Source organism: Idiotropiscis lumnitzeri, chromosome 3 (assembly GCF_059441095.1).
Source record: "Idiotropiscis lumnitzeri isolate Australia: NSW breed Sydney's pygmy pipehorse chromosome 3, RoL_Ilum_1.0, whole genome shotgun sequence".
Classification (NCBI taxonomy): domain Eukaryota; kingdom Metazoa; phylum Chordata; class Actinopteri; order Syngnathiformes; family Syngnathidae; genus Idiotropiscis; species Idiotropiscis lumnitzeri.
In genome coordinates this window covers 21,128,884-21,154,426 of record NC_142393.1, presented here as the reverse complement: position 1 = coordinate 21,154,426, position 25,543 = coordinate 21,128,884, and the positions used below count along the sequence as shown (strand labels likewise).

The following is a 25,543-nucleotide window of genomic DNA, read 5'->3' as shown; positions in this document are numbered from 1 at the left end:
GGGATGTCTTTAGTGATGCACTGTTCCATCGTTAAGACTTTCAAGATGCCGCCGGAAAAACTCCAATTTGTGCAGAAAAGTCTGCAGCAATCAACAAAGGGTGCTGAAGCAGCGATTAAATGGCAGGACTGAGAAAAGTCTCAGAGGGAAGGAAGACTACAACTTCAGCTGTAATTTCACGAAAAAAAAAAAAAAAATCATTGACAATGACCAAGTCCACACGTAAGCTGTTATTTGAACCTTCTTGCTGCCCATTTACATATGAAATCATATCACAGACAAAGAGCAAGCAGAAGTTTCGAATAAACTTAACACCCTGTCCTTGGTGTTTTGGATTGATTGTTAGCATAGTGCTAAGCAAACGTACTAGGCAAAACTATATGGTTGTTTTAAAAACACAATGTGTAATACTGTCACTGGGAGCAGCTTGAAGACTTTTTTGCTCGCAAGTCATAGCAAAAAAGCAAGACCACGTCTCAGTGAATGAAATGATTTTCAGAAGTAAGTAAAATTTCGCTTTCGTTGGTTTACCTATTACATTTTTATGTGCGCACCTTGACAAATCTCATTTGCAATCAATGGAATGTGTCACATATTGTGCCACAAAATAAAATTTATCCTGAAAGAACCTCAAGGTTTTCGAACAAATTTGTTGGGGAGCAGTCATTGATTTGGAGCACTGTATGTAGGAACTTTTAATATCGCATTTCGAAAAGAAATTTGGATTGAATGTAGCCATTCACACAGTGAATGACAACTATTCTTTTTTTTTTTGCATTCTCAAAAAAGTGCTGGTTTGAAAAAAAAAAAAGTTTCTTGGTATTATGGAAGAAGTCAACACACCTTCTGCTTGGTTCAGAGATAGAGAGAATGCATCCTTGTTAGAAGTCACTGGAACAAAGTCAGGTGCAGCACTTGGATCTTTATCTGTTTCACATACACAGAAACAAGTGATGATGAGATCTCACACTTGAAAGGTGGGGTTGTCATGCGTGCATATGAAAGGACAACATTTGCCATGTGACCTGTAAGTGTGATCCCGAGTGTGGCTGTGTGCTCGATAGGATTTGTGAAGCGAATGTTGAAGGATTCACTGGAACCGACAGCGGAGGAGATGCTTAGAGGTTCCTCGGGTCCAGGCATGAGGCCCCGGCCAAACAACAACACACACCATTGCTGCAACTACAAGGACGAAAAAGGTTGAAATATAATGTAGTGCCGGAGATTTAGCAAATAAAAAAAGCCACTGCTTGAACCAATTCAGTCGATGCAAAATGTATTAAAAATAGGGAGTAATGCAAAAGTTGCACCTGAGGGCAGGTGAAAGTGATCTTTGCTCCGTGGTTACACTCTCCAATAGATGATGGAGTGAAGAGGACTCCAAGTTGTGTGGCGGAGTAGGGCTCGACAGTAAGCTAAAACACAAACACGGCATGAAAAATCACATGGAAAAGAAAACAACCAGTAGCGAGCAGTGGCCAAAATTCTGCACACCTCTAAACCTAGCTCATGTTGAATATCATTCAAAAACAATTTGAATTCTACCCCAGAGAAGATCAACAACAATAATGGTCCCACAAAGTGAACAAAGACCAAGTTAGTACAAGAAAAAAAAAATATACTAACAGTGCTGTCCGAGCCTAGTTCAATCGTGTAGTTTCTGGGGTTACTGTTGGACACAAACACTTTCACCCGATCTGCCGTTGGGTTGACCACTGCAATGGACTGTCTAGTCCACCTGAACCGAACAAAAAACAGATAATACAGAAAAGACAATTTCCTTAAAAATGCTTGTGAATGCGAAGTGATCCATTATCCCTCCCCCCACAAAATAATTAAGGGCTGTAAAACTGATTAATATATCATCGCAAACGATAGCAATGGCTAGTTGAGTAGAATAGGGAATTAAAGCAATCTGAACCCTTGTGGGAAGTTTAATATTCAGGTTCTTCACCAAAAAAGCATGAAGCAAGAGTTGAGATGGGAGAAACTCTCGCCCACCACGGATGATTTTGTCATTTTATTGAATTGAATGCTTCGTTGATGGCATTTTTTTTGTCTATTTTGCAAAGGTGAAAATAAACTTTCTCACACACCGTAGCTTGCAGTATTGACAAATGGTGAATGAGTAATATGCAATAACTGCAGTATGATTGTGGCTTTTTGGGTTGCAACCTACTTGCCCAATGGACAGCAAGCCTGTGGTAGTGTCACAACAGCAGAGGGAAGGGCATAAAGATCCAACTGGTACCAAAACTCTCCGATTGGTTCAGACTGGAACACCACACTGGGACAGAAAAAGAATTGAATTTTTTTTGTTCTATTTGCTGTGTTGCTCTTTTCAAATATAACACCTCAACACCGATGCTATTCGTATTTGTTAGCGCACTACAGGCATGAAAAACAAAAAACAGCTGTTCTAACCTGCCTTTGCTCTTCCCTATTTGTCCCGGAGAAAAGGTGACCTTGTAGCTAAATGTTTCCTGCGGGGGGATTAAAACCCAGTCCGCTCCACACAAGTCATCTCCTACCAGGTCCACGTTGAGAATGAGCAGGTCTCCTCCTGGGTTACGGACAGGGATCTCTATGGCGACTGAGCTCTGGATGGCGGTAACATTGCAAAGACAAAACCTGATTTGGATTTTTTCTTAATACTCGGGTGTCGGACAGAAAGTTAGGCCGTCGGTTTGTTGGGCTTACGTGAACAGTGCACTGCACATTCAAGTTCTTCACAGGAGCTCCTGGTTCACAAATTATATCCAGAGTGTAGAACACCTGGTAACGTCCAACAATATTTTCTGAAAAGGAAATGCACAGGATGCAAAAATGCTCACCATCTGTACTGAAGATGTTTTAGACACTTGGTCTTAAAAAAAAAAAAAGAGACTCCCAACCTCAACTGTGCAAATTTAGAAAGTTGTTTCAAAATCCATTATACATGTCTGCAGATAATTGCTGAAAACGTGCAAAGACTGAGAATAGGTAGTACTCAATGGATCATGTGCACGGCTACACATTAAACATTTCCAGTGCGGATTTTTACGGTCGTCGGTTGTTTCAAGCGATTGGGACACCATCTGGAGCAAAATACGCTCATTCTTTAAATGTGTGATATCATGGACTTGTCATTCCTCAATGGTCAGCTGGCTGTTATGTTCATTGAGTCAACTCAGCTTTGTTTCCCAACAGGTTTGCCAGGGAGCTGCTACTACAAAGGAGGTGGATAATTTATTTATCGGGCAAAACAAATTCACGATGCAACAAAGAATGGGAGAACGCCATCTCTCACTGTCTTCGCTTAGCAAACTGCGAGCGAAGCGCTGCTGTCAGTCGTTCCTTTCATGAAGCTATGGTTACGAAGAGTCACAGCTTGTGATTATTGTTTGTCTTTTACATTTTCATAGCCTCAATTTTCCTGAATCTTCACCATAGAATGTGACAAAGGCTTTCTTCTATGAGTGCTACAGAAAGTCGGGCAACTATGTACTGTACACACAGATCTCCTTGCGGTATAAAACTGCAAATGGCTCATTAAATCAGATTTAGAAGCTTTGATGGCTTCACCGACTGGAGCAATTAGAAAGGTAATATGTCATTTACAATAACAGCAAACAGCAATTATATTTTAATGAGTTTGATGCTGTCGTTGTTATTGCTGTGTGTTAGCCTAGCGACAGCAATTTAGCATGCCGTCACACCCGAAATGCAGAAATGCTGCGTGCATAGAGCCCATTGTGGTGATATCGCGTGAAAATGTTTTCCAGATATTTTGGGTGTGGATAAAACGGTGCCCAGTGACATACTTGGGAATCCGACATGAGTGAGCCCATCCCTACAACATAAGAATTTGAGTGCCTTGGCTTGCACCAGCAGTTATCCGGCACAAATGTGCGAACTCAGCGAAGTAAGAAATAAAAAATAGCAACAAAACACTTACCTTTGTCAGCATCTCTCTCATCAGTCTGATCAATCTCAACAAATGATACATAACCTGTGAGAAACATTTTTAACATTCATTACACCTTTGCCTTAACTTTGATTCAAATTTTATGAAAAAAAGTAGCAAACAAAAGTCACCTGATAACTCCCCTCGTTTCCGTGGCAACACAGCCAGGGTGTACAGGGTGCTTTGACCAGGTTGAACTTTTATGGATGAACTGCCACTGATGATGGATAGGTCTGTCACCACCTACCGCTCGCACACACATACACACTCTTGTTCACAAATGAACTACGGCCCCTCCCCATTTCAAAATCTGAATGCATTGAATTACTGGAATTAAAAGCAACCTGAAGAGAGAGTGCGTTCTGACTGTAGTTGGGGACACTCAGCTGTTTGCGAGTGGTCTCGGCCACTGGACAGCGTAGGACAAGGTGCTCCACGGGCAAGGGGCGCTCGCCCACCCCTCGGATGGTAAAGACATGATCCACCCCATTGTAGCTGTTATGCAAAGACAGCTTCCCCTGTGAGAGTAGCGATGAGGACAATTTCTCTTATCGAGATTGTTCATTTAAAGAAAATGCACTCTTAAAATGGAAACAGTTTTTTTTTTTTACTTAGCTTAAGTCATCTCATTCACTGCCAGCATAGGTAAAATGAATGGACTTTTTGACGTATATACCCGTCAATGGCAGTGAATGAGTCAAGTCCCATATTTTATAGCACACGGCCAAACAAAAGTGTTAGAAAAGGTATATTGGACATACTGACAAAATATTTTTTCTCTTTCCGCACAAATTTACATGACTCAGCGTTAAATCTAGGCTTGATTAGTTGATCATAAAGTTTGATGAATGGCAACAGAGGGGTCAAATATACTTTCCTCCAGAGATGTCAAATCCAGGTCTAGAGAGTAAAAACCATGCACAGTTTGGCTTGAGCCACAGGTGTTCTGCTCAACCGGCAATTCATGAGCTTGTTTACTTTCTGAACCTGGATTTGACACCTCCGCTTTCTGCCATGTCATGGAACAATTTTTATTTTTCTGCCAGTCACTATGTGTCAACATCATAGATATATTAAAGTATAAATATCATAATTTTCAGTGAAATTAGCTGTAACTGGACAATTTTCTTTCGCATTAATCACATTCATTCCCTTAGACTGGTCGCCACTTAATCACTGGGCACACATAGAGGCAGACATTTGGAAAGTCTCCAAAATAGTGTAAAGCATACACATTTAGAATTCAAGTACTCAGAGAGGGAGGTCAAAGGAACAAAACAAACCATGACAACGCATTGTGCAGTTGGATGAAAGGTGAGAGGGTAACAAGCTCTTGTCCCGGCTGGTACAATCAAAACATTTGGGCCATAGAAGCCTTCACCACACAACTCAGCCTTCAAGGTCCAGTCTTGGTGGGTTTCATTTTGCTGCAAGAAATGGGAACCGATAATACGCATACTTTTGCACTTCTTCAAATGATACGTTCCAATTACAAAGTCGAGTGCTAGATGGACAACTCACCAGAGGGATATCTTGGGTGACAGAATGCTGAGCGGGTGAACTAAAGTCCAAATGAACAGATCCTTCCTGGAGTAACAAATATTACACGATATTTATACCAAAATGTGACTTTCATGTCGGTGCCTCACCAGCGATGCATCAGCTCTTTACACGTTTGCAAACGTTTCTGATTAAGACAATAATTACCGGTGAGGTGACCAGCGCCTCCATTAAGTAGACTCTGGTATCGAAGCAGGACCTCAGAATGATCTGACATGAGAACTGTCCGACGGAATCCGCCGAGAACCGCAAGGGCATTTCCACACAATCATGATCTAGAAAGGCAAAAATATTTACATAATTCATTCAACCAAACTATTACCAGAGATGTTTTATATAGTGTAAAATAACAACTACAAAATATTGTTCACTGTAACATTTGACACAACATATGAGATCACAGATCACAGTTCAGTCCACAGAATGAGTTCACATGTGCAATGTGTGTACCTGCAGGATTCTTCCAGATATTGGTCTCTTTCTTAATAGGCATGATAACAGTGCTGGGTACATCAAAGTATCGAGGTAATGAAACCTCCACGCTGTACACTACCCCGTTTTTGGAGTTAACACCTTTCATTTGGCTCTATTAGAGGAAAGGACATGAGGCCAATCAGGACAACAATGCTTGATAGCGTGAAAATTTAGTTCTTATACTGACACACAAACAAGCACTCCATATTTTGTCACTTTGGCCACAAATCCAAAACTGTACACTCCCCGATCAAATGTAAATTCAGTGTGTGAGTACCTGCTTTTTGGAAAGCATGCATGCTGCCATGCTTGCCCTCACACTGCTGCTATGCAAAGTGTAAGTCAGCATTCGTCTCTGGAGTTCAATGGCGCTCATTTGGTGTTGCGCCCACATGGCCAGGGCGTTTTCCCAGGATGAATTGATCAGGGGTAGGCGGATGAGCTCCTCGCACGTTTGCCCGAGAGAGCAGCGCAAGCGCAGCGCTGGCACACTGCCACCCAAGCCCCCTGGTGAGGGAGATACGCTGATGAGAATATCTCACTGTAAGAATATAACAGCTCACAATATGTTAAGGTGAAGATCTACTTCACTGAAAACTATCGGAATAATTAACATTATGTTGGGCTCTATTTTCGCAGACGGGCGCAGGTACATACATGCAAAATACATGCTCGTAGAATATTAAACGGCACAAAACTGCTGAACAACAAACCAAATAATTGGGTATATTTTGTCAAAAAAATCAACTCACTCAAATTATTAATATTACTGATGTACCATGTTTGTCCTGCATGTCATTCCAAATTTGGAAAAACATATCTGGCCTATTCACATTGTAATATAGGGCATATATAGCCATGTCTGCCATCTAGTGGGGAATGGTAATATTACACCTAAAAATTACAGTTGACCCGTGTATAACTGCAGTTCAGTAGCCTTGGATTGGTAGATTCACAACTACTGTATTATTATTATTAATACATACTATATTATTATGTCATAAAATTCTCTCTACTCAAGTGAAGTTGCCTGAAGGCTGTTAGGCTTTTTTTTTTTAATTAAACCCAGATTTTTTTTTATACATGCTGAAATTTTATATTATTTGTGTATGAAATGACATAATTGAAAATGTTTCTAGAGAATAAAATAGTTTGCTGCTATGAACAATAGGAATGCTTCTTTTTTATATTTATAATTGCCATTTAATTAAGCAAAAATCTAATTTACCAAATGTTTGATTTTTCATTAGAATTTTCAGTAGGATACTGGAATACTAAAATATTCAATAGTTGCAGCCCTCAAGCTCCTCCATTATACTGTCAATTTTTTATTGTTTAATGACCCTGAACAGAATAAGCGGTTTTGAAAATGAATGGATAGATAAGACTCTTGCTTCGGGTCCTTGGGATTAACCTTCAAAAATTTGAACCTCAAAATTACAAAGTTGGTCCTCAAATTAAGTCAGTGATGAACAAAAATGCTGCATTTGCTATGGCATGACTCATACTTGTGAATGGTTTCAAGTCAGCCGTTCTTTTCAAAAATGTTTATTCGAGCGGTAAAGTTCTCTCCGAGAATTCTCATTTTACTTGGCAATAGTTATCTGTCGGTCTCTTACCAGCGTTCCCAGGGATGGTGAAAATGTTTAAACTGTGCCTAACTCTGAGAGGGGAAGGTAGAGGCAAGTCTGCAGTTGCCTTCACCATGTAGACCATATCGCCGACCTGGAGAAACACGTGCACTTATCACCCCAGGAAAATGTGTCCGGTTATACCCATTACAGCTAAAGTTTCACTTTATTGTGTATCGCTTTATCAAAGAAGGCAAGATTTTTGAAAAATAACTACTTTGCCCTTCTTCAACACCAGACCTCTTGGATCACAAAAAATGGAGGATTTTTTTGCTTCGAAAGATGGCATACAAATGCACTGTTGCAGATGCATATGCAACACTAACCTGCGGGCAAGTGAGCAACACAGCGCAATACTTGGCTCCCGGACAGAAGGGAAGGAAGTGGAGATTGACTATGTTGGACTGACCGGGCTTTAGACTAACACTGCTCACGGCGCTGACAAATTCGCCACCATCGCCGTCTGCAAGACACACACAAACATGCATCACATTTAGGAACTCACACGTATTTGTGCGCCTCTCTGTGTTTCGGCAAACTAAGATCTGAGCCCTTTCCTGCCATCTCTTCGTGACAGCTCCTTTCTGAAGTCTTCTTCTCTTCTCTGAAACAAAGTCGAATGGAAGTGGGTTTCACTCGGAGAGAAGACAGAACCACACTTGTCATGCACATGTTTGATCACATCAGCATGAGAAAAAAAAAAGACATACGTGCAACCAAATTAATAAACAGCGTGTTAAAGCATTACATTTTTTTGCAATGAGTCACTTTTGTTTGCGTAAGTGCACCTAAACTTGGAGATCAGTGAGTGTTTCTTTTCGAGGTCTCCCAAAGGTTATTAAAATTTGTTGTGAATTGAAAAACTTCAAAAACGGTCTTATCCCTTTAGAGCAGGGGTGGGCAAACTTTTTGATTGGCGGGCCACAATGGGTTCTAAAATTTGACAGAGGGGCCGAACCAGGAGCAGATGGATGGAGTGTCTTGGTAACCCCACCTCATCGGAGAAAAAAAATACATTTAATTTTAAATGAAAGTGAACAAAAGCATTACAACAAAATATATGTCTTTGACACACCACGATATTAAGAAATTAAAACATTAACAAAGTTTATTCATTTAATCTTTTTCCAAATTGGGCAGGCCGGATTAACGGGATTAATTGACCGCATGTGGCCCCCGGGCCGTAGTTTGCCCACGCCTGCTTTAGAGCTTAACATGATGTCATGCTGTTCAATTTAAGAGAGTTCATTCATAGTATGCTGATGTTACTTGATTTTGAAGGCTGCTTGTTGAATGAGGTTGTAGGTTTCCTTTTCTGATTCCAACGGGTTCACTGTCGACTCGACCAGCGTCACCCTAAATAAGCAGACCATCAGCAATTTGTCTGAGGAGCCAAATTGTTTCAGATTCATTCAGGCCAATCACTTACCTGAAGTTAGCTTCCATATTAAATGTGTTTGTTATTGGAAGTTGAATCACTTTCAGCACATAGCATGGAGTCTTGCACCTGACACTTTTCTGAGAAGAGAGGTGGATGCCCAAGTAAGCCACAGTGGTGAGTGAGTAATTTGTGAAATCTTTCATAAGCATCATGGATATGAATTCCTTATCATTATTAAAAATCCAGTAAATTCTAAATACACTAGAAGTTTAAAGAGAACTACTGAAAATGTGTAAAGATTGAGAACAATGGGGTGTGGGTAAAATAAGGTCCCTGCGGCGCACCTGAGCACCAGGATGAGTTGCTATGTACCTCAGCACCTTTGTTTGCATAAGCGGTAACCCCGAGGTACGATGACATGCGTTTAATGAGCTAGTAAGGCAAATATCCCGAAATTACAGCTGGCTTTCAGCTAGTTTGATGGCGTAGCGGCTTTAGAGTGCCTCATTGTTGACCTCAAGTGCTTGCACATCACAGAGAGAAGACATAAGAGTGAGGGCAACACAAAAAAAAATCTGTAGTTGAAAAGGCGATTTTGTGCTGGCATGAGAGCTTTAAAGCGTATGCTTGTTGGCGCGGGTGGCTATCACCTAACAGTATTTGATTGACAGTTGACAGTTTCTGCACATCGAGCAGACGCCCACGGTGTTCAATAGGAGAGAGGACAGCCTGATTTACGATTTTGAAGTCTTTATTTACTCAGATTTGGCAGGGTGTTTAACGACACTCTTTTCTGTGGTGTTTTAAATTTACAAGACATGTTTATTTTCACTTTACCGGGAGTTTTACATTATCATAACATTGAGTTAGTGGGTGGATTTAAGTTGGTCTTTTTTTATATTAGAACTTTGCAGTTGAACAGGGGTGTGCACACTTTTTATACACACAGTATGTAAAAAGTGTTATTGTTGAGAGACACCATTCTTCTATTAAAAAAAAAAAGTATATTTTCAAAAAAATATGCTTTACTGTCAAAAATAAAACAAAGCATAAAAAGTTAAGGTAGGGAGGAGTAATTGATTTCGTATTTTTTTTTTTTATTGGCTCATTGGTCCACACCTGTAGCCACCCCCAAAACTACACTAAGCACACTATCATGGGTCAGGGGAGCAAAGTTTGAGAAACACTGATTATTGAGGATCTGCTGCAACTAATACAAGCTAACATAGATGGTCGACTCACTGTGGGTGTGATGTGACTAACACAAGTGTCCGCGTTGAAAGTCAAAGTGGTGCCACGCAGCCCAGAACCTGAACTAGAGATGAGCAGTAGGATAGCTTCCTTAGGCTGCAGGAATGAGCAGCAGTACTGAACAGTCAGATCAGTGCTCCCGCTGTGAAGACAACAGAAGCACTCAGATAACACACCCTCTGTTTTGAAGGAATGACAATGTCCCCATATATATATATATATATGGAGAGAGAGAGAGAGAGAGAAAGATAGAATATTACTATATTAATAAAACAGAATAAGTTTATAAAGACTACAGTATAACTACAGTATAACACCTCTCAAATGTTAAAATAATTTCTACGGGTAGTTTTTTTTCTCTACCGCATAGGTTTTTCGTAATAATGATAACTATACAATTATTGATTATTATGTTACTATATTATGAATTAAGAATGAGGGTCAGCAGTTTTTTTCTGAAACATCATAGCTATAAATTAAATGCATGGTGAAATTTGTATTGTGCAACCTTTTAGAGGTCAAATTTTAACACGAAAAAATGAAAATATCGGAAAAACCTGATGTGCTAGAAAATAAAGTAAAGACATGTTTTAACTCAGCATTAAAAATACATTTAGGGACATACAACGCCATCGCTAATGAGACCTTGTTGTGGACCAGTGTTATTTTTAAATCGCATCAACTATTTAGGAGAATGAACAAAATCAGAATGTGTTTAATATTTTAAAAAATGGCTTAAAATTACTCATGGGAAAAGATGTCAGGTCTGATTGTTTTGCGCAACAACAAATGATTACAAATCATTGGTTTAGGCTCTTTTGGGTTCTTATTTACTTTGGAGGAATGGTGACAGCAGAACTATCGGGCAGAGAGAACAGATTGGCATCCCGTCCTAGGAGGACGGTCCGGTATTGGACAAGGCAAGTTGATGGGTTTTTCAAATGCACCTGAAATACACAACAAGACACACAAGACACATGTCCGCTGTATGATGCTGCAAATGAAAAAACATTCATCCACCCATCCATTTATATGCATCCAAATGTTCAATGTTCATTATTGATTAACTGTCCCAGACCATTATTGTTCCGTATTATTCTGTGATGATAGCTGAGAAACTGGTATTCACACTAATGCTGTTCCACTCCCGTGGATTTTGCGTGGATCAAAACATCAATTTTGGCGTGTTCTAGTGGATGCTTTTTTTCTCATTCTGAAAATGTATAGGTTGTGACTATTAGATTTTATTTTTGTCAAAGAAATCCAAGATGAGTTTCTGCTTCAAAAGAGAAACAGTAAATATTGTCATGAGATACACGGTATTTAGTTTTTAACACATATTTACTCTGAATACTTAATGAGTTTATTGGGAATGTTCTCAAAATTCAAGCCTTGGAGTTTAGTCCTATTTGAAAACAATTTTGTAAATCACATTTTTTCTTCTTCTTCCATAAGCAAATACCAGGTACATTTGGCCATGGTTTATAGTCCATCTGGATTTTTTTTTATCATTTCTTTCCTGAGCATTTAAATCAGTTTCTTTCCATGACATTTTTGTTCCACTTTTGTACCCTCTAGTTGTTGTGTAAGTCATTTGCATTATTGAGCAGTAATAGAATTTAACAGGTAGGCGGCTATTGTATAATGATGTTGTGTGTTACCTGCTTGCTCAAAGTTCTGTGCAGGCTTCCAGAGAGAGTGATGGTGTTTACAGGCTGGTATTGAGGCAGCCTCTCGTATAAATGAACACACAGCATCAACATTTGCACCGGGTTGGGATCTGACAAGTCTGTGGGCTGCATACATAAACTCATAAGCTAAATGCAATGTTAACACTTGGCGTGTGTTTGTATTCAGAATTGAGCAAACAAATTCAAATCCATGTTAAATGGGCATCAGTACACAACTGACACCATTTGATGCGCCTCTGATTAACCCCAAATAATGTTCAGATGTTCTTGTAAGCGTTTCCTGACATTTTTTGTTTTCACAGCACGAGCCGTGGTCAGCAGAGCTTCCACAGCATTAGAGGGATCGCATTTTTCAAAGGTATGTAACAGTGAAGACAGTCAATCGTCAAATAAAGAAACTTTACCCAGAACTTGATGTGCCTCCAAAATTGACGAAAAGACCAGAAGGAAACTAATTGATAGATAAGGGGTAGGTTGGGGTGACGGAAGCCCAATCAAAATAAAACGCAATTGAAATCCCTCAAAAGCTTGTGTAAATTGTTTCATGGTCCGAGGAAACTATTAATAAAGTTTAGGGCCATGATTACAAAAGGTTGGTGCACTGTGGAGGCAGCCTCATGCTATGCATTTCTTCAGCTACAACTGGACCTGTCGTCAAGGTAGAGGAAATTCTGAACCAGTCCAAATACCACTAGAGCAAAAACCTCAGGCTTCTACCAGGAAGATCTCAAGAAAAGCTGAGTGGACCATCTGAACATTAGAGGTGGCAGGTGTGTGCACAGCATCAAGCAACTATAGAGATAAGGTATAATTGTACCTGCAGATCCATGTTGAGCGAAAGTATGGTTAAGGCCTGGACGATAATGATGTTGTTGTGCAGAATCTGCTCCAGGCTGGGGGTTTTAGTGTACATCCTCCGAAAGTGGCTGTTGACCTAAATACATCATTAATAAAAACACCAAAAGAATATCATAATAATTACCAAGTGCTTTTAATTTCGTGAAGCTGTGACATAAACCTGAAAGTAAATTTGATCGTAAAAATGGACACACTGACCAGGTATGGGCAATAGGCAGCAAGCAATGCAGCGAGCACCAGTCCGTCAGTCAAGTCTAAGTCAAAATTGACAATCCAGCGTACTGGCGGGACAGTACCTGACATCAGAAGGAAGTCATAAATCAATAAAACACATTCAGGTAAAAGATGCGATCAATCCATGAGGACATTGAATTGAGCAAGATTAGAAATTCTCGTACCTGAATTCCATATTGTGTCCCTCATGTGATGATAGTGTGAATTAAGCCATGAGAGGAGCTGCAGCTCATGGCGAGAGTAGAGGTTACTAGGCAGTGAATGGATGTTGAAGATTCCGTCTTCATCTTCCTGAGATTTTCCACGAGTTAGTTTGGTACTGTACTCTGACACGCGGCGCAACACCAAGACCTGGGTGGTGGAATAGTCAGAGCATGGACACACATGGATAAAATTATTGTTCTGTTTAAAAAAAAAAAAAGAACAATCCCGGTGTTTATGGTAATACAAAAAAAAGACAGGAATTAACCAATGAACATCAGGCATTCATTACATTTGTAGTTCCACTGATTGATTTTTTTTTATACTAATGAAACAGGGCCGAAACAAAAAAAATGTTTGCGGTAATGCTTTCTGCAACTTTCAATGTGACTTGACTTTAATGAGATCTCCAATTTTCTCTTAGCTTCTCCGATGCTTATTTATCACCCACATGCAGCTCTCTGGTTTTCATGTTGGATGTTACACCACTAGCTGTCAAAATATTCAAACACGTTTCAATACTTTTGCTCACGTGACACACTGTTGGCATCAAATATAAGGTGCGATTTTCTATCATCTCTTTGGGTCAAAATGACGTGTGCTCAGTCTAAAGCAAAAATAAAGAAATCTGACAAATTGTAATAACTTTGGAGGGAGTGGACACGCTGTTTCAAAATTATTATGCATATATTGTTTTTGGTAACTTTCTTCGTTATGAACTCGACCAATTATTAAAATCGATATTGATAATAAGAAACCGATTTTTTAGCATTTTTTGTACCTTGGAGATTCTCTTGTTCAAATGCCTGCCCCCTCCCCCTCACATACAAACACACAGACCGACAAGGTGCAGCATACACACACTCGCCTGAAGTTGAGAGAAATGGTGAGCAGTGATCGACTTTTTTTTAACATTGTAAGCTGTGACTTTGTAAAACAATAACACGATACTTTAGTGCCCCATAAAAATAACTACCTTGCGAAAACACACTTTCAGGGCACATCAAGGACAGCATTCTACGTTTTTTCACACAAGTTTTAAAGAACATAAGAGTACATTTTAACACCGTGAAATTTGCATCTTTGTAAATGATATACGCAATGTTATGTCCCATATTCACTACCACCTAATATACAGTGCGACTAATATACAGCTTACAGTTTACAGTCCTTATGTTGGCAGTGTTCATCATCATAAAGAGCATCCCATTTGCATTCAAAATGTGACTTAATATGGTGAAATAAACTGCCAAATTAATTTCCCCGTGAACTAATCATGAAACCTGCCTTAGATGTATCGCAATAATTTAAACAGAAAGGAAAAACAACGCAATTTAATCTCAGACGGAAAACAAAGTCTCAAATGCTTATTTTACTTAAATCCATAACACACCATAATTCATGACACAGAGTGTATTCATTAAGGTTTGACAATCCAACAAAATGCAAAATGAATGAAAAACTCTCCACCTTATATATTTGCAGGAGAAAATCAATCCAGCACCGTTTGCTCAGAGACTCATAGTCAACACTGTTGTAGTCCACACCCGGATCTTTATCATCAGACTGAAAAACACACAAACATGCACAATTTATACATACATACATATATACATACATATTGGTGGCTATAGTACAGTAATAACATAGTAATACAACAACAGTACAATAATAATAATAATAATAATAATAATAATAATATCTAATTTAATTGTCTTTTAAATATTTCAAGAAGATTATTTTCATTTTTAATGTAGAAGCAAATTGTTGAGTGAGGGTGTGTATAGTATACCTGCAGGGTGCACCAGTGGTTGAACTCCAGCACATCCAATAGGTACTCAGCTCGGACGTGACTCAAACAAGCTCCCTGTACTCTGAGCACAGAATTCAAAATCAAGGCTCAAAAGATGGAAAAAAAACAAAACATTTATGCATCTTGCATTCTAGTTTTGGAACAAAGAGAATTTAATTGATTCCAAGTAAACCCAATACTAGGTCGGGTTAGGTTTAGTGTTAACCCTAATACCATAATATCCAAATCAAGTACCAATAATATTATTTGAGTGCTGTTTTGACCGTTGATACCAGCTAAGACTCTTCTTGGTCATACATAAATAAAACAATACCTGAAGACATTACACCAAACCCTTGTAATTTATTTTCTTTGGTTTGAACTGTGAACGCTTTGCTGCTGCAACCTTCACCTTAGGTTTTACCTCTACCTTGTCTGAATATGCACTGGAAAGTATGTGGTACAGGGATGTTAATTAAATAAGTGTGGCCACTTGAGTTTACCTGAGAAAAGCAAAAATGGCCTCATGTTGTTGAAGCAGCTGCAGAGTGCGCTGGTGAACATCTGTGGAAAAGGTCTGACAGTGAGAAATGTTGGGAATATGTCTGCCCGCCAGATGATGAATCATCTCCACTGCAGACCTAGAAAATAATAATAAAAAAAAAAAATCATACAAGTTAGAAATACGCAACCCGGCAAAACCAGCTTTTATGATCCATGCCGACCGCCTGATTCAGTTGACTGTCGGTTTCTTGGTTGCACACCTGGCGTCTTTTTTTTGGCTGACTCCTTGTGCCTGTCCACTAGAATTATTTACCGCATCTTCGGACACAATTCTAACAGAAGGAAACAAGTAATAAACTGACTAACACTTCCAAGAAAAGAAATGTGTATGACCGCATCGAACATACCTTCTGAGTGTGTGTGGTATCGTGATGGGGTGTGGCCCACTGAGCCATCCAAAGAAGCTAAACCACCTCTCCAATGCTAATAAAACATCCTGGTAATATTGGCCCTCCACTGACGTTGCAGTAGGGAATAGTGGTACACCGATATCAGCCTGCGGGGTGTCTGTGCTACGAAAACCTTGGCTGCTGCTCTGACTCCCACTTTCACTTTGTGTAAAGGAGTCTAAACAAGAATATAATTACTGAGTTGGACAATCAACGACAACACTGAAAAAAATGTCACGTTAAACAGCAAACCTGGGCTTTTTCTGACCTGATGATGAGTTCTTGGGAGTTGAGCTGATGGGATCAAATAAGGAGGGGGAGGACGTTGGGTCAGATGCAAGACTCGGAGTGTGATACGTGATGGTTTCAATAACCGTGGCCCCTGAATGGAGAATAATGTCAGCTTGGGTGAGAAGACGCATGTGGCACCCACTCAAATTTGAACGTGTGTGTGTCTGTAACACAGTACCAGCCCTGAGAACTATTTGTTGCATGGAGCGTTCAAGAGCCATTTGGGGCCACACAGTCAACAAACAGTTGTCACTCGTGGCACACAACCTGACCTTGAATCTGCGACAGCCACGAGAAATTCAAACAAACAATAACATGTTGAAAATTGACCACAAAATAACAGCTCCCAAATCTTTTTAATGCTACTTGGATTCAGGAAGATTTCACTTATGTTGTTGCCATGGCAACTTGGCATCTTCTACTTTTGCAGGAAATTTAAAAAAAAAAAATCTTTACTTGTGTTTCTTTAAACTGATCAAATTGATCTTTAAATAATATGTATACTTATAAAATGGAGGCAGTTACCTGTTGTTTAGGTGATCGGTGAAGGTGATGCTTGTGCGTATGGAAAGAGACACGGCGGAGAAAAAAGACACTCGGCAGAACAGCGAGGTCACACTGGCTGCCTGCTTTGGAAGAATGATAATTTGATTATTGCAAGAGTGAGACTAAATTGGACACTGGAGTCCAGAGAAATCCACTTCATGATCAGTCGAAACCTGACCTGGTCTTGGGCGGGAATAGTGTTACCCTCCGGGAAGGTAACACAGATTGGCTGCACCTTGGTTCCATCCTCCAGATCCACCGCATCTATCTCAGCTGTTAAACTGGTTCCACTGCAAAGAAAGTAACAGAAAGGTCAGCAAAGCAAAGTAAAACAAAGCCTTTTGCAAATTTCCCAACCATATTCAAAAAGGTGGGGTACATCCTGGACTGCCACTTTACATTGTTGTGCAAATGGATTTTTTGTTGTTATTTACCTGACTTTGAATTTTGCCATAGTTTTAAAATACACTATTTTAATTCTGTTTTGCAAAGTATAAAGAATGGTTTCTGCTTTGAAAGGATGAGTAAGTCTATGACAAATAAAAATATGTAAAAGTATGTGTGTGCGTGTAAATCCTCTGTGTTTCTGTTACAAATACGTTAACTCCATACAGCTGGTAAATTACCATAACCATAAAAACATAACTATCAATTCAAGTAATACATGATCGTAATGGTAGTATATACGGCATCAAAATGGGAGAGAGACAAATATATGCAAAGAAGCTGTGCATGAGTCATCATCATGATCCCAATAATCATGCGGAGAGAAATGTGCAGTTAGTCAATGCACTAGCTCAAAACAAATAGTAGAATCAAAAGGATACACGCAAGCGTTCAATTGGCAAGCTTTTGTGATGTAAAAGAAGGAGACCGAGAAAAATAATTAAAAAAAAAAAAGTTCTCCATCATTAATGTCACCTATAACCCAAACCCTCATTGGGGGGTGCTGGAGCCTATCCCAGCTAACATCGGGCGATAGGCGGACTACACCCTGAACTGGTCGCCAGCTAGTCACTGGGCACACATAGAGGTGAACAACCATACACACCCACATCAGCACTGAGATGAAACCAATCTTATTTTTTTATATCATAAAGACCTGGCATTTGGACAGGGGTGTGTAGACTTTTTGAATATTCACTGTAGCGGCTTGTAACAATATATAAATAAAGTATCCACCTATCTATGTATCTATCACTAACTGCTTGGGAACCAACCTGGTGTACCCTGAGGCAAGCAAGGTAAGTTTGGCTGTTATGCTGCTTTCCAAAGGTACAGGAGTGAGGAGCAAATGAGGGGGCGTAATGGTTATACGGGGGACATGGTGGATAACAGTGATGGGAAGAATTTTGTACGGTTGCCCCATCTTGCTTCCTTGTTTGTTTCCCAGGTAAAGAGGGAGGGAAAGTCTGCTCACCATGTCTACTGGGATGAAAAATGAATGGGAAAAAAATTGAGAACAAGATGCCTGTTAGAGATGAATGTGTGTTTCCTGTCATTCCTCACGAGTTGCGAATGCCTCTGGCGAGATCCTGATTGCCAAGCAGATGGACTGACCGGGCCCCAGACAACCCGATGATGGAGACACAGACAAATGTTGCCCGCCCTCTCCTCCACCCTCTGGCGGTGTTGTGTCGTTGGGCTTGAACCGCCAGCACACGCTCTTCCCACGGATGCTGTGCCAGCAGACGCTCTGCTCGCATGCTGCTTTGAGCTCCAGTGTCTGATGTAAAAAGAGAACATTTTCAGAAGACATGATAATGAACCTCCGTAAAAAATGTAAGCAAGAATAAGCCCAGAAAAGAAGTATCTATTCACAACATCATACAAAAACAATGAGCAGAAGAAGCATCAGCAGTGCATTTGGCTTCTGTACATTGATGATAAATATTATATGTGTCTATATTGTATGCAGCAAAAAATAAAAATTCAGCCGATACCCGCATACTCCTTTAGCACTAGCAGGTTTGCATATTTGCAGTTTTTTTTAGGGATTTTTTTTCCACCCATTTCGTGTTTTTCATGGGAAATGTATATTGAATGTTTATCAGTGTTTTCTGAATAATTTTTCAGTTTGAATGTTTTTTTTTCCCCAATGCATTTCAATGGGCATCAATTATTATTATATATTAGGCTTGACACGGTCACAATTTTCAGTTAAAAAAAAACAACAACAAAAAACAACCACTCCAATGAGATTAGAAAATCCACCTCACATTTCTGAAGTTGTGTGGAGTTTGCATGTTCTACTCAGGCTTCTTCCCACATTACAAAAACATGCATGATTGTTACATTGAAGACTTTTAATACGTGTGAATAGTTGTTTAAAGATAAAAGATAAAGATAAAGATGTCCTTTATTAGTCCCACAATGGGGAAATCTGAAGTGTTACAGCAGCAAAGATATGTTTGTCTGTTTGAGCCGTGCGATTTGCTGGTGACCAGTCCATCGTGTACCCTGTCCACTCACAAAATCAACTGGGATAGGCTCTCATTCGCCTGTGATCCTCATTAGAAAATCTATATATAGATGGATGGATGGATGGACAGTTGCGTACAAGCTATTGAGTTGGTTGCAGTGTCTGACAGTAGGAGAGACGGACCTGTCCTTCACACATCTCTGGGTTGAAGGATAGTTGAATGAGTCTTTTGGTATCCAGTGTTACATAAGGTTTCATGGACAGCACAGCGACATCTATTGATGGATGCAACAATAACAACGCTGCAGTACAACAGCGCTCATGAATGCAGACCAAAGTCAAAGTCGAACGATCCAAATTTGACTAAAATAACCGCATATGACTATATGCCGCACCTCACCAACCAACCCCCAACGAGTTATATTTGGGAATGAAAATGTTACCATCTTGAGGGCGATGAAAATATTTAGGGGGGAGGGGATTACCTTTGTGTAGGATTCAGACGATTTTGCAAAAGCTTCCACATTGAACTGCAGACTTGATGGGGACATTTCCAGCGGGGGACACAACACTGCTTTAGCAAAGGCACTTCATTAGGTGATTGTGTGTGAGGCCATCATCATCATCACTGCATGAGCTAGCCCACCTGTGGCTTGGATGTGTGGTTGTTGCATTGCCATGTTGATAGACCAGGGAATCACTTTAATAACACACTTGCTGCCGGAATAAAATAAGGGCGAGCAGGACGAGGGGGAAGGCAGTGGAGAAGCAATAGGCCATCTCATTCCGTTAACCACCAATGGCAGGTCAAAGTCGTAGTCAGCTGACTGTGGAAAGACATTTTCTTTCTCGTTTATTAAAAGTCATTCTATTTAAATGTAACAGTATTCAGTGGCGCCTTGCGATACAAGTTTCATTTGTGGCATGACCAAAGCTTATAACTCAAAACACCTGTATTGCAAATTAACCTTTCTCATTGAAATTAATGGTCATGGCAAAAAAAAAAAAAATAGATGAGATAAATCATCACATGTACTCTAATAAGTAAACATAGCAATGTTGTACTTTATAAAAACATATAGTAATTTCATAAGTCAATAGTTTTTAAGGAATTAAACATTTTTGTCATACTTTTTGCTTGAATTCAACAGTCATGCAACACCTTTTGGCGTGCTCGCCTTTGCCATTTGGTGGCAGTATAATACAGACATATGTATATACACAAAGAAATATTACTCGTTCTTTGCAGGGGATAAAGAAAATATGTCACAAAGTATTTTATTGTACCGTACATATGTTGCTCGATCATTTGTGTTATGATCAGTTATCGGGTGCCTAAATGGTTAGAAGAGTTCCACATTGTTTGTCAGCCCGCCCATTTATGGCATTTTCCGTTATCTGTTAGCATCAGCTTAATGTTTTTAACATAACGTGTAATTCTCTTTGTTTTATATTTCTTTGTACAGGAAACTTCATCTGTGGGTGGCAACAAACAGCTAAGTCAATTTTTTGAAGAATTGATCACTAATTATATCTGCCAAATTTCTGCTTGTTGTACAGTGTGTTTAGTTCACTGCCACCATACAACCCTCATATCTCAAGCTTGCACTCGCTAGTTGAAGCAAAGAAAAAAAAAAATCTGCCTCATGATGTCGAGTCACTCGTATCTTTAGGCACCACTGTGCTGTCGATTTTCTGAGCATTTTACCTCAGTAGGTGAGAAGAGAAAAGAGCAGTTGACTGTCTGGTGTCGCGGCACCTCCAGTACCCTCACAAATGAATGATTCTCTTCTTGTAACAAAACAAAAATTTGATAAAAAAAAAAATGTTAAAACAAATAATAATTCCATAATGACCCACTGTGGGGATGCGAGCATACTTGCAGCATGCTGAGGAAGCCGCAGGGAGAAGTCTGGATATTGGGACAGGTCAAAGGTGAGCCGAGCTGCAGCTGTTGAGCGGTTGATCACTGCAAAGGGTACCACTCTCTCAGAACCAAGATGGACTCCGTGGAAATGGAAGAGGGACTAAGTAGAGGGTAGTGAGTTAACCAAAGGACATGATACTCAAGCCATACAATACACGACCATACCATGCAAAGGTTATTCAAACAATTAGTTTTATTTAGCAAGGCTATAATGCCCATATACTACAAAATATGGCCCTGGACCACATTCGTCTGGCCCACTGTCTCATATTGGCCCTCATAGAGACCCTGAAGTCAAATTAAAAAGTAAAATATGCTGTGCTTTAATTTTTTTTGAATTGTGCTTTTTTTTCTGGGCTCATGTGTGGAGGTTGGTGCAAGCAAAGTAATCAGCCGGAGTTAGATATAACTTGTGTCTGCAGTCTTGCCAATTTAGCGACCTTTTCCCTATATTTACTGACTTTTCTGACACCTCTGGTAACTATTTTTTCCAAAAATTAGCAAAATATGACAACAGGAATCCAAATGTTGGAAACATTTAGTTACTGCAAAGTGGGAAGCGGGTCAAGGGGATTTAGCCTGATAATACTGAATACAAATCTATAGTCTTATATTGTCGCTGTCCTGTGAAAAACTATTATGTTAATTTTTATTACTTTTCCCTGAATGAGTTTTCTGCATTTATGCGTTGATGTAAAATTATAAAATGACAAAATTGGCTTTTCACAGGACAGCAACGACTGTATGTAATCATACATCACTTATCTATATAGTTGGGGAGTCCTGTTAGTGTTCTGGGGGGGGTTGTGTGTTAAATTTAGAGTGAAGGATGGCAAAACATCACTTATCTATATAGTTGGGGAGTCCTGTTAGTGTTCTGGGGGGGGTTGTGTGTTAAATTTAGAGTGAAGGATGGCAAAAAGCCCTTGCGTTTGGGGATTTTTATTTACACAACCCTCAAAGGCAAAGATTCGTACAACCCTTGCCCTAAACAATACACACCCATATACTTTTATCCGACACACAACCCGAAGCCCGGGCAATTTGCTACTGTCTACTTTTGCTCAAGCAGGAGACTGCATCTTTTTTTTTTTTTTTAAACAAAAATATTAAAACCATTGAATCATCTTTTTTTTTTTAACTAGTCCCAACACTCACCACACTGATGTCAACATTAGGAGGCTCCACCGATCCACCGACGCGAACCTCAATGGGTTTCATGTTCTTCACAGCTATCTGTAATAAACCTATTTACTCAGATCAAATGATCAGTTTTGTTCCACTCACTACTCAGACTTTATCTTACCGCAATTCTAGTGTCAAACTTGATGACGCAGTCAGGGTTGAAGTGGATCTTTAGAACAGACTTCCCTCGACTCGGCACTACTCCCTCGCACGGGATGACCAACATGCACGACAGAGGGCACACATCCTGCACCTAAAACAGACAAATCATTTGCTGTCTTGATGTGAATGGTAACCTACGCCAAAACCTAAGGCGGTGGGCTTACTCGATAGTAGGCGTGGTTTGGGCCATTATTGTGTAGGATTATAGCTCTGATAGAGGGCATGTTGAGAGGCACAGACTCAAACATCAACCGGTTCTCCGCTAGTCGGATGCAAGTTGAGCCAATCTGAGGGGACACAAACAATGATGTCGAGCCCCGACAACTCATTTGACTCGACAAAACGCAGCACCCCAACCTGGATGATGTCACGTGTGGTGGTTTATATAGTAACATGAAAGTTCAATTGAATGGGAAGAATTAAATAGTTTGTGCATGATGATAATTAACTACAGCCTTTTCAGGTGTGCGTGACATAGCCACTGGGGGGCAGTATGATGTAGTCGTACAGACAATTGGGGAAGAGTTACACAACTATTGTGACTCAGTAAATTGCAGTAATAGTTGTTGCCCTTCACAGAACATAAATAATATGCCTGTGAGTTTGTTATATTGTCTTACAACAGGTGCTCAATTTGTGTTCAAATGTCCATTGATCAAATTGTTAACACTGCGACTGGAAAACTTTAGCCTATCTATGTAGCATTAAGCTAGCAGACATTAAGGCAAACTTATGTGCTTGTTTTAAATACGCAGTCGTAATCCTCTTGGTTTTATGTTTAATCTGACAGTAAATTTCATCTGGGATTGGCCTATACAGCTTGTCGGCTCGTTCTTTTTTTTTTTTTAAGAAGAAGAATTGTTCACTATTGGGCAAACTGCTGCTTGCCGAGAAATGAAGTGAGTTGACCATGCAGCGCTCTATAGTAAAATTTTTGAGCACGATAACAAACAAAGGTTTGTATTTCAAAAATGAATATTTTGTTTCAGTCCTAATCTCAGGACTCCAATGCACTGTAATTAAATTCCTATTACTCAAGCTGTGTTGACTGAATGGCATTCACTATTTTCAATGAAAATTCCCAGCAGAAATACCTCCTTTTTTTTCTGTGTGGTTTTGTTTATATTTTCATTAAGTGGTAGCAGTCACTGATGGTAATTTCCTCATATGGAGTGTTTCTGCTCTTGAGTTAAATGCATAATTGTGTCATTAGAAGGAGAGAAAGAATTGAATGGGGTTCGGGGGGGGGTCTATTTTTTTATCAGAATTTGTAAAATATATTGAAAGTTTAGGAAATAACTAAAGAGGAAATTCAATTTAGTTTAAGCAGAATCACACAGACGCCACAACTGCAATCACGAGGACAGTTATCATTAGACACCTTAGCAATGCAGTGTAGGCGTTGTATGTTGCCATCAGCGCAATAGAGGTCAAAGTCTCCTTCCTGAGGGGATGAGAAAGAGGCATGCCAGACCACCTCACAATCCAGTTCGCTGTATGGCTCCACTATACCTGAGGGAGAGGAACAGAACCCAGTCAATGTAAAATGAATTTTCCGCTGGATTAAATACTAAGAGAAGCAAAGGCCTACAATGGAATCCCCAAATCTTATATTTGTGCTATGAAATTGTATTCATTATTTGTCAAATGTCTTCACTTATTTTTGATTGCACTGCTTCCAGTAAGATAGTTTAATAAAGATCCATGCCCGCCTGCTGGCTGTCTACTGCCCGTTGCATTTGCATTTTGGTGGCGATCGGTCGCCGTTACAGACAACAGCGGTCGGAGGGCGGGGGACAGACGGGCACAAAAGGGTCAAGTGCCCAGCTCGTCTGATTGGTTGGTTAGAGCAAAACTGCACACATTAATACTCTTGAGCCCAGAACAGACAGTCAATAATTACAGCGCACTGTGCAGAAATTACAATACATTTAATAATCAGTATCTCTGCTGGTTATTATGTTTTTTATTTCTTTGTTTAATGTTTTGTCATAATTTTTTGTTATTTGATAAATAATAATTAATAACTTCTGAAATTGATGTATGTGGCACAGTTGCAGTTAGTTGCGTTTTTGTATTAGTTTCTATAAGTGTGACTGGTTGTTTTAAAAAAATAAAGTTGGATTAAATCCACACTAAAGGCCCTGGGACTAGAAATTAAGACCACCATTGCAAACTGGAGACTGAACCTGTAGCTGGTCGAATAGAGAAGAGGATGCCACTCTCTGGAACAATAGGACGCCATGTGAATTCTGCTGTCTGATTTCGCGGGTTCCGAAGAGTAACTGAGCTTCTGTAGCCTGATGAGGCAAGTAGGCTTGCATTGGGACCAAGCATCAGCAGGTGCGTGGACAATTCCAGGTAATTTCGGACAACTTGAGCCTTGACCAGAATCTGTCCAGGATGTTGCTGATTCACTGTGTAAGACACAGGTCTGGAGATCAAAAAATATATTTCAACAAGACTGCTGTGGTTAAAAGTAAAGTAGATCCAATGTGACATCCTCTTCCAACCTGTAGAATTGACCCAGCTTGTTGCTTTGAAACGTCAGCGTTACCGCATTGTGGGAAATCGGCGGCAGCACGTGAGACAGGGGAGATGAGCCCTGCAGCTCAAAGCAGTCCACCTCAAACTGAACCCGCACAAATGTCGGCAGCGGATTGATCAGCTCCACCTTCTGCTCGCACACCGAATGGAAACACACCTCACCAAAGTCCACAAAGGTTGGGCCTTATGGGAAATCGGACAGAGCATACATTTTTCCACTAATGCCATGTATTATAAATGTTCAAATACATATGGACATGCAGGACATTGAAAAAAAACGGACCTATGATAACCTGGTATAACTCCTGAGGTGTCAAAGTCCTGTCACTGTCTGTCACCTCCTGGTGAGTAGCAGGAACTGCATGTGATTCCAACGAGCCCTAGATCAATAATAATAATAAAAAATAATAATAAAAATATGATTATAATAATATAATATAACATAACATAACATAACATAACATAACATAACATAACATAACATAACATAA

At 39.8% G+C, this 25,543-nt stretch overlaps 1 protein-coding gene across 1 annotated transcript in view; it reads right to left on the bottom strand.

The window, feature by feature from the left end:
• LOC148340333 (cilia and flagella-associated protein 47-like) overlaps positions 1–25,543 on the bottom strand; it is a 38,333-nt gene that overhangs the window by 5,793 nt on the left and 6,997 nt on the right. Inside the window, exons 14-61 of the mRNA XM_088291258.1 lie at positions 25,336–25,432; positions 25,019–25,235; positions 24,695–24,939; positions 23,887–24,017; positions 22,670–22,792; positions 22,465–22,596; positions 22,317–22,394; positions 21,111–21,258; positions 20,940–21,022; positions 19,878–20,058; positions 19,717–19,802; positions 18,319–18,535; positions 18,030–18,234; positions 16,988–17,099; positions 16,789–16,889; positions 16,442–16,542; positions 16,241–16,354; positions 15,931–16,150; positions 15,784–15,855; positions 15,523–15,660; positions 15,020–15,101; positions 14,698–14,793; positions 13,191–13,377; positions 12,991–13,088; positions 12,752–12,868; positions 11,905–12,039; positions 11,078–11,190; positions 10,235–10,385; positions 9,041–9,129; positions 8,881–8,967; positions 8,163–8,215; positions 7,938–8,074; positions 7,600–7,705; positions 6,258–6,487; positions 5,957–6,092; positions 5,654–5,781; positions 5,468–5,533; positions 5,230–5,373; positions 4,291–4,464; positions 4,078–4,189; positions 3,938–3,991; positions 2,701–2,798; positions 2,425–2,600; positions 2,180–2,287; positions 1,627–1,738; positions 1,311–1,415; positions 1,026–1,182; positions 844–927 (exon numbers count right to left, since the gene is read on the bottom strand). Coding sequence (XP_088147384.1) covers positions 844–927; positions 1,026–1,182; positions 1,311–1,415; positions 1,627–1,738; positions 2,180–2,287; positions 2,425–2,600; positions 2,701–2,798; positions 3,938–3,991; positions 4,078–4,189; positions 4,291–4,464; positions 5,230–5,373; positions 5,468–5,533; positions 5,654–5,781; positions 5,957–6,092; positions 6,258–6,487; positions 7,600–7,705; positions 7,938–8,074; positions 8,163–8,215; positions 8,881–8,967; positions 9,041–9,129; positions 10,235–10,385; positions 11,078–11,190; positions 11,905–12,039; positions 12,752–12,868; positions 12,991–13,088; positions 13,191–13,377; positions 14,698–14,793; positions 15,020–15,101; positions 15,523–15,660; positions 15,784–15,855; positions 15,931–16,150; positions 16,241–16,354; positions 16,442–16,542; positions 16,789–16,889; positions 16,988–17,099; positions 18,030–18,234; positions 18,319–18,535; positions 19,717–19,802; positions 19,878–20,058; positions 20,940–21,022; positions 21,111–21,258; positions 22,317–22,394; positions 22,465–22,596; positions 22,670–22,792; positions 23,887–24,017; positions 24,695–24,939; positions 25,019–25,235; positions 25,336–25,432 — 6,136 coding nt within the window. The remainder of the gene's footprint in view (positions 1–843; positions 928–1,025; positions 1,183–1,310; positions 1,416–1,626; positions 1,739–2,179; positions 2,288–2,424; positions 2,601–2,700; positions 2,799–3,937; positions 3,992–4,077; positions 4,190–4,290; positions 4,465–5,229; positions 5,374–5,467; positions 5,534–5,653; positions 5,782–5,956; positions 6,093–6,257; positions 6,488–7,599; positions 7,706–7,937; positions 8,075–8,162; positions 8,216–8,880; positions 8,968–9,040; positions 9,130–10,234; positions 10,386–11,077; positions 11,191–11,904; positions 12,040–12,751; positions 12,869–12,990; positions 13,089–13,190; positions 13,378–14,697; positions 14,794–15,019; positions 15,102–15,522; positions 15,661–15,783; positions 15,856–15,930; positions 16,151–16,240; positions 16,355–16,441; positions 16,543–16,788; positions 16,890–16,987; positions 17,100–18,029; positions 18,235–18,318; positions 18,536–19,716; positions 19,803–19,877; positions 20,059–20,939; positions 21,023–21,110; positions 21,259–22,316; positions 22,395–22,464; positions 22,597–22,669; positions 22,793–23,886; positions 24,018–24,694; positions 24,940–25,018; positions 25,236–25,335; positions 25,433–25,543) is intronic.